Source organism: Camelus bactrianus, chromosome 14 (assembly GCF_048773025.1).
Source record: "Camelus bactrianus isolate YW-2024 breed Bactrian camel chromosome 14, ASM4877302v1, whole genome shotgun sequence".
In the NCBI taxonomy this organism is placed as follows: Eukaryota; Metazoa; Chordata; class Mammalia; order Artiodactyla; family Camelidae; genus Camelus; species Camelus bactrianus.
The window spans coordinates 50,361,465-50,370,249 of record NC_133552.1 but is presented as its reverse complement, the minus strand read 5'-3'; the positions used below and the strand labels follow the sequence as shown (position 1 = coordinate 50,370,249).

The window sequence follows — 8,785 nt, the reverse complement described above, 5'->3', positions numbered from 1 at the left end:
TTGAAGTCTTTAAAAAATTATTGTGGGGAGTCAATAAACTGAAGAATAAAAATATATTGTTAATGTTTTCTTAAGTTCTAGATTTTTATCTTAAATATACAGTGCACATATGGAAACATATGGAAATTTGATGCCATTTGTGAAAAAATAGCTGATTAACTGATAACCCCTTTCTAAATCTGAATGGCTTTTGTGCTGTTTATATCTAACTTGTGTCACTTGAAAGATGAACCTGTTTGAGGAAGAATAAGAAAATATGAACATTTAATGGTGCAAATGAAGTACTTCTGGCCACAGCCTAGAAATGAAACTACAGCCTTGAGCAAGTATTATCTATTCTTACTATCATCTGGTGTGTCCTTTATCTCTGGCTCTTGAGATCATCTGTTATGAGAGGCAAAGCAGTTGAAGTAGTTCACTTGAGCTCAAATAGATATACTAGAACCCTTTTAAGAAGAGTTTATGCCTAAGAAATGTTCCCCTAAGGCATCAGAAATATTTAGATCACATACACATTCATATAATTTTTATTTCCCGCCAAGAAATGTGCTATTATACTTGAAGAGTTAGTCTTTGCAGGAGTAGGTGTGCTTTTCTAGACTGCTTTATTTCTCTGAAATATATTTATTATGAAAATATATTCATAATATTCATATTAAGAAGAATTTTGTTAACTCATTAATGATGGTGCATTTTCCATAGAACTGTATGTGTGTGTGTCTCTGTTGTTTGCTTACAGTTTGATAGTGGATATCTTCATAGATGTGATATAACCTCAATATTTTCTTTGGTTTGGTTGCTCATCTGGGCAGTACCACAGCCTTTTCTTAGTGTGCAGAGATAATAAACTATTAGAGTAGGGTAGAATTGGGAAAAAATTTTGTAGCATAACGAAATAGGAAAATGCTTTGGTAAATTTTTTGATGTGATTGATGCTTTTAGAGGAAAGAAGCAATAGGAAGAGAGATATATTTAATGGGTGAGGGAGGGAGATGAAATCTGAATATCAAGTTCTTGTTACCCTCAATTCTGTTTATTTAAAGTCAACTCAAATACTTTCTTTGGGTCTCTTTCCATAAAGTATTTATTCAGCAAGCTTAGTAACCAACTAACTTAAAGTGTGATTTTTCATAATTGCCATCAATATTGTTCTTCCTAAAGAGCCAGCATTTTTCTCTCTCTCCTTCAGAGTCTTGCCTACCCCAGCAACCACAGACACTGCAGGAATCTGCCCTCCTTTCTCAGAGTGGTTTCTGGGGACAAGACATTTCAGACCTGAGTCCTATTACAAAGAAACAGAAATATCCTTCCCTTCAGTTTAACTCCACTCTGCAGTTCTCAACTGCATGACATTATTTTAGTGAAATGGTTTTAAATTGATTAAGCTCGATTCCCTCTTTCTACACCTGGTAATGGGTTAAATTAAATAAGAACAGAATTGTTTTAGACGTGTAATAGGTTGTCTGAAAAAGGCCTCTCAAACTCTCTCTCTCTCCCTCTCTCTCTCTTTCTCTCTCACTCACACACACACACATACACACACATACATACCATACCAAGGTGAACTTCCATCCATATGCAGGCCCCCCCTCGCCACTGAATTTCACAGAAGGAGGAGGACAGCACATTTGTTATTTGCAAATGTCACTTATAGATATGAAAGCTACCTCTCTTTCCCCCAATAATTAGCTTCTGGACCCAGAAAAAGAAATCTCCATATTTCCCTGAATTTTCCCAACAACATTCCTTCCCCCAAATCTTTCACTCTCCAGCCTTTTCAAAATGCACACTTCTTTGAATATTTGATCTTTTATGCAGCTTGTTAGCAGACTTGTAACAGCTGTACAATTTGTGTAAGACCTAATTAAAAGGGAAACTGATGTGAACATATGATCTCTGCTTAGACTGAAGAAAGGACCAAACAACATTTTTTTTTTTTTTGAAAACCCCTGTGAATACCAAACCCTGAAATGGTGTAGACGTTTTTTAGAACGTATTGATGGAAAAGGTATTGACTCTGGTAAGTCAGCTAAACAGCCTTCTGAGAAGCTGCATTCTCTCCCCTCCCAGATGTTTGTAGAACTTGGTTTTTATAAGCTCCATCTAAGTTTGAAAAACCAGGTGATTCCTTCGCAGGGAAAAGCCTGAGCACTGTGCTCTGTCAGCACCATTGACCCAGCAAAGAGGAACTGGCCACTATCTGCAGATGAGGTTTGCACAGAGCCTTAGAGATTGGAGATTTCTATCGTCCTCTCTCGAAATGCAACTGGTTATTTACTTGTATGCATTTTAAATTTGTCCGGACAGATGTATTAACTTTGTGAGTGTGTGTGAGTGTGTGAGGGTGAGTGTGTGTGTATGTGTGTGTGCGTGGTGTGGGCGCACCAGTCTGCCAGTGGGTATTTAAGAGCATTCACGAATCATGTTGGGATTTTTCCCCTGCCCCCTCCCTCCTTTTCCGGTTCTCAGTGAACGCTCTCGGGTCTGGAATCAAAGACGCAAGCGTGTATTGTGTTTTCACCATGCAGACTTAAGTAACATTCAAGAAATATCATCAGAGAAACCTAACTCTCAACGACGAAATTGACTAAAATTCTATACCAAGTTTAAAAAAGAAAAGTATGTACCTAAATTACATACCTAGCAGCAAAAAATTCCTACCCTTTTTTATTATATAAAACATATACGATATGAATATATGTTCCAATAGCCACTTTGAACATGCAAAAAGGGGGAAAAAAGGTTTCAAAGACATCAAATAGCATAAAACACTGTACTGCAGAGACGGAAGAAATGCATTTAAAGCACCGATGAAAATGGCGTGCCGTATAATTACCTCAAATTGCTGTTCGCTTGACACCCTGACACTAATTTTATTCAAGCCATCGGGAAATAAATGTTTTAAAAGCACTCTTTCCAAACGCTGGAGCTAGTAGGGGCTGTGAGGTCGTTAAGGAAAGGAAAGGGTAAAGTTTTCAGCAGGCAGAAAGAATTAAATAATCCTTTTAAAATAGGCGTATATGTGGATCGACAGCCTTTAATGCCCACATTTTTAACGCTTGCCCTGTACGTGGATTGATTTTTTTTTTTTCCTTCAGCATTCCCTCACCAGATGGATTTTTGCTACTGCAGATCAGCAGAGGGTGTCAGATCTTTCAGAGTGCACCAGGCTGGAACGAGCAGAGCTTCTTAGCAACTCTCTTTTTCCCCCCTCCCCATTCTCGCGCTCTCTCTCCCTCCCTCAGACAACTCGCCCCCCGCCCTCCGCCCCCTCCACGTAATTCCGAAAGAGCAGGAGAAAGAGAAGGAGAACAAGAAAAGAAGAGCTAGTATCCGAGAGCCAGAACCCAGAAAAAAGGCTGAAGAGGACCGAAGAGGAGGAAAGGAAAAGGATGGACAGCCACAAAACGCAGCGATTGCGGAAATTTTCCAGCGCCATTGGCTCGGCAGCGTGAGTCCTTCGGTCGGGCGTGATTTCAGCACCGGGGGGACTGGACAGCACCTCGGGGGTACTTCTGGGCAACCCGCAGCCACAGCAAGAACTCCATCAGCAGCCTCAACGACAGAAGCCGCGGAAAACCCTGCTTTGTATCAGAGAGGCAAGGTCAGTCCGACGCACAGCCATGCACAGGCAGTGCGCCTGTTCTAGGCTGCAAACCCTCTGCTTGTTTCCCTAACATGCACTTGCTTCTAATTACTAGCATTGTTCCCATCCTGATTAGTGAGAAACACTAGACGAGATTCTGTAAGGGTGCACTTTACATTTATATGTATATATTTAACTTCTTTTTCGTTATTTTAAAGGGCTGAGGGGGAGAGGGGTATTTTTTCTACTTTTTTTTTTTTTTTTTTTTTTTTTTGCTTGCCTTGCACTACGTGCCTGGATAGTTTGTAGATATAATTATTGACTGGCGCCTGGGTTGTTGCAGTGCGGGGGGGTTAGGGAGGAAGGAATCCACCCCCACCCCCCCAAACCCTTTTCTTCTCCTTCCCTGAGTTCGGACATTGGAGCACTAAATGAACTTGAATTGTGTCTATGGCGAGCAGGATGGTCGCTGTTACTTTGTGATGAGATCGGGGATGAATTGCTCGCTTTAAAAATGCTGCTTTGGATTCTTTTGCTGGAGACGTCTCTTTGTTTTGCCGCTGGAAACGTTACAGGGGACGTTTGCAAAGAGAAGATCTGTTCCTGCAATGAGATAGAAGGGGACCTACACGTAGACTGTGAAAAAAAGGGCTTTACAAGTCTGCAGCGTTTCACTGCCCCGACTTCCCAGTTTTACCATCTATTTCTGCATGGTAATTCCCTCACTCGACTTTTCCCTAATGAGTTCGCTAACTTTTATAATGCGGTTAGTTTGCACATGGAAAACAATGGCTTGCATGAAATCGTTCCTGGGGCTTTTCTGGGGCTGCAGCTGGTGAAAAGGCTGCACATCAACAACAACAAGATCAAGTCTTTCCGAAAGCAGACTTTTCTGGGACTGGACGATCTGGAATACCTCCAGGCTGATTTTAATTTACTACGAGATATAGACCCGGGGGCCTTCCAGGACTTGAACAAGCTGGAAGTACTCATTTTAAATGACAATCTTATCAGCACCTTACCTGCCAACGTGTTCCAATATGTGCCCATCACCCACCTCGACCTCCGAGGAAACAGGCTGAAAACGCTGCCTTATGAGGAGGTCTTGGAGCAAATCCCTGGCATTGCTGAGATCCTGCTAGAGGATAACCCGTGGGACTGCACCTGTGATCTGCTCTCCCTGAAAGAATGGCTCGAAAACATTCCCAAAAATGCCCTGATCGGCCGAGTGGTCTGCGAAGCCCCCACCAGACTTCAGGGCAAAGACCTCAATGAAACTACAGAACAGGACTTATGTCCTTTGAAAAACAGAGTGGATTCTAGTCTCCCGGCGCCCCCAGCCCAAGAAGAAACCTTCGCTCCTGGCCCCCTGCCAACTCCTTTCAAGACAAATGGGCAAGAAGATCATGCCACCCCAGGGTCGGCTCCAAACGGAGGTACAAAGATACCGGGCAACTGGCAGATCAAAATCAGACCCACGGCAGCGATAGCTACCGGCAGCGCCAGAAACAAACCCCCAGCCAACGGCTTGCCCTGCCCTGGGGGCTGCAGCTGCGACCACATCCCAGGGTCAGGTTTAAAGATGAACTGCAACAATCGGAACGTGAGCAGCTTGGCTGATTTGAAGCCCAAGCTCTCCAACGTGCAGGAGCTTTTCCTGCGAGATAACAAGATACATAGTATACGGAAATCGCACTTTGTGGATTACAAGAATCTCATTCTGTTGGATCTGGGCAACAATAACATCGCCACCGTAGAGAACAACACTTTTAAGAACCTTTTGGACCTCAGGTGGCTGTATATGGATAGTAACTACCTGGACACGCTGTCCCGGGAGAAATTCGCCGGGTTGCAAAACCTTGAGTATCTGAACGTGGAGTACAACGCGATCCAGCTCATCCTTCCTGGCACCTTCAATGCCATGCCCAAACTGAGGATCCTCATTCTCAACAACAACTTGCTGAGGTCCCTACCCGTGGACGTATTCGCTGGGGTCTCTCTCTCTAAGCTCAGCCTGCACAACAATTACTTCATGTACCTTCCGGTGGCAGGGGTGCTGGATCAGTTAACTTCCATCATCCAGATAGACCTGCACGGAAACCCTTGGGAGTGCTCCTGCACCATTGTGCCTTTCAAGCAATGGGCAGAACGCCTGGGTTCCGAAGTGCTGATGAGCGACCTCAAGTGTGAGACGCCAGTGAACTTCTTTAGGAAGGATTTCATGCTTCTCTCCAATGACGAGATCTGCCCCCAGCTGTATGCGAGGATCTCGCCCACGTTAACTTCGCACAGTAAAAACAGCACTGGGTTGGCGGAGACCGGGACGCACTCCAACTCCTACCTAGACACCAGCAGGGTGTCCATCTCCGTGTTGGTCCCAGGACTGCTGCTGGTGTTTGTCACCTCCGCCTTCACTGTGGTGGGCATGCTCGTGTTTATCCTGAGGAATCGAAAGCGGTCTAAGAGAAGGGACGCCAACTCCTCGGCGTCCGAAATTAATTCCCTACAGACAGTCTGTGATTCTTCCTACTGGCACAATGGGCCTTACAACGCAGATGCGGCCCACAGAGTGTATGACTGTGGCTCCCACTCTCTCTCAGACTAAGACCCCAAACTGGTAGTGCAGTAGAGGGGGGATGGCAATGCCCCTCCACCTCCCCACTCCGCCGCCGGAATCCCAGAGGTCAGAGGAGCCCAGACCCAAGTCCAGCGCCCCCAAGGCTTGATGGACATAAGTAAATAAATAACTATGAACTCGCTCAGCTGAGAGGGTCTGACCCCTTAGCTCCGTTCTAAATACAAAGAGCAGATTGTGGTGAGCAGGGAAAGCGCTGCCAAATCGCATTTCGCTGCAGCCCCTTTTGACAAAAGCCCAGCAGGGGCCCTGGGCTGAGAAGTGACTGTGCCCTTCCCCCTCGGAGGAGGGGCCGGAGGGGATGGCTGCCGTGGTCCTATACATATATACATATACCCACATCTATATAGAGAGATAGATATCTATTTTTCCCCTGTGGATTAGCCCCGTGACGAGGGGGGCGTGATGGCTCCCTGTTGGCTACGCAGGGATGGGCTGTTGCACGAAGGCATGAATGTATTGTAAATAAGTAACTTTGACTTCTGACAAAAACAAAAAGTGCTGCATGGCTCGCATGGAATCCACGCGTTCCAGGGACGCTGCCCTCCCGGCGACTGGGGACGCCGTCACGTTCACAGCTCCCACAGCTATCCTTCTTACCTGATAAGTCCCATCGTATCAAACTTTCTAGAAACAAAATACAGTATAATCAGAAAGTGCCATTTCGCCATTATTTGTGATCGGTAGGCAGTTCAGAGCGTACGTTTACTGTGAAAAAAAAATAATGTAAAGGTTTTATTTAAGACATTTGCATGGCTAGTCATCAGTCCATTTTATGAGTTAAAAATGTATTTTGTTGAGCGAAGTTTTTATGGGTTGTTTTGGGTTCTTTTATTTTGATGGTGATGTTTTGTTTTTGTTTTTTTTTTTTTTTTTTGGAGGGGGAATATTTTTCTATACATATCCAATAATGCCTTCCATCTGAATGTAAAATAAGTACCCATGATTTCTATTATAGTATCAGTGTAATTATTAAAAAAAGATTTTGAGGCAGTTAAGCATGACCAATTAATGTCACTCTAGTGCTTAGGCTGCGATCCTATGGTAGCAATTCTGTGCTGGTGTAAATCTTACTTATAAAGTAGGAAAAAAGAACCGAGGAAGCACGTGGAATTTACTAATTCTATTCGAGGATTTTATAATGGCATATTTTTTCAGTATTAAAGTGAAAATGTTTTCAACTCTGGGTCCTTACATTTTTCCAGCTTCATATTTGCAACTGGTAAATTGGATTTGCGGTGGAAAGGACGCGGGAGGGGGGCGGTCCGGGTTGGATGTCTTCCAGAGCTACATTAAGGCTCTTTCTGTAATCTTCTTACTTAGTTTTTTGCGGGTTACGTAGCTCCCCATCCCCCTCATTCCCGCCCGGACTTTTCCAGCTTTCCCCTGCGGTTGAGTAAGGTCTTCCCCCAGCACACCTCCTTCCCCACCTCCCTTTTCCTCCTCTCCTTATGCGGCAGTGAATCCCTTTATTAATTCTGGAAATCCCTCGCTGCCGCTTCTGCTGCTGCTGCACACATTGCAGATATGTTAAGAATGTTAGTAGAGATTTGATTTAATTGACTCTGCCTAGATCGGTCTCATTAAACAGTGGAGGTTTCATTGGTCAGCACTCTTCGATGAAAGACAGCCCTAATGACTGGCATTTGAGATGCTGCTGGCGTTTTGAATTCAACATCTGCCGAAAACGGTAAAACTAATTAGTGCCCACCTACCCTCCCCGCCCCGGCAACTGCATATTGAAATTTGTTAAAGCACTCGTCTTTATGGAAATCAATCATTATCCTAAAGAAGTGTTTCTCTCCCATCATTTGGATTTCTGGTTGTGGCCCAGTAATTAACAAGAAAAGCATTGAACTGTTTGAATTTTATGAGCCAATGTAACTCTGGCCTCAATCATATTCCTCTGGGATTGCTAAGCAGTCTATGTTATCAGCAGTTAAGGGACAAAAAGCAAGCAAAACTACACAAGTTGATGGGGTCTGCATTCCACCACATATCCATTCTGGAGAAGTATGTTAAAAAACTGCAGACCACAGGTTAAAAAAAAAAAAAGAATGAAAGAAAGAAAGAAATTACTAGATTGTAAATCAGCTAATGAAAGCCCACAGAGCAGTTTTAAGATTTGCCTTCTAGAACTCATATTCTAGACAGAAGTAATTTCCCAGAACGGTGATGTTCTGGAGTATGTATTATTTATTTTAATGCTTTTTTAAAAAAAATAAAATCTTTATTATAAACCATGACTATTCCTAAGGCCATTCATCATTTTCTCTCTTGATTCTTTTGTTTGTGGACTGCATTTCATAGTAGTAAAACTGTAACCTACTGTCCTCTGACAAATACTCTTAAGTTGCTATTTATTTATTCATTTTTCATATGAAGGCCTTAATTCTTTTTATGGGAAGACAACTGGGTTCCCCTTAGGAAATCAACAGATTTGTGATGGAAATGTTGGGGAAAGGGAAGAGTAATATAGTAAATGATATTATGACCTTAAGAAAAAAGAGAAAAGATTACAGGTGTTCTGTGTTTCTGGTGGAAAGTGACTTTTGAAAAAATAT

At 43.2% G+C, this 8,785-nt stretch overlaps 1 protein-coding gene across 1 annotated transcript; it reads left to right on the top strand.

The window, feature by feature from the left end:
* Positions 1-3,304: 3,304 nt before the first annotated feature.
* On the top strand, positions 3,305-8,447 carry SLITRK1 (SLIT and NTRK like family member 1). The gene has a single exon (XM_045518007.2). The coding sequence runs from the start codon at positions 4,101-4,103 to the stop codon at positions 6,189-6,191; it is 2,091 nt and encodes a 696-aa protein (XP_045373963.2). The 5' UTR covers positions 3,305-4,100; the 3' UTR covers positions 6,192-8,447.
* Positions 8,448-8,785: the final 338 nt, after the last annotated feature.

Coding starts and splice junctions, on each gene's coding strand:
- SLITRK1 (XM_045518007.2), top strand. CDS start 4,101: ATGCTGCTTTGGATTCTTTTGCTGGAGACGTCTCTTTGTTTTGCCGCT.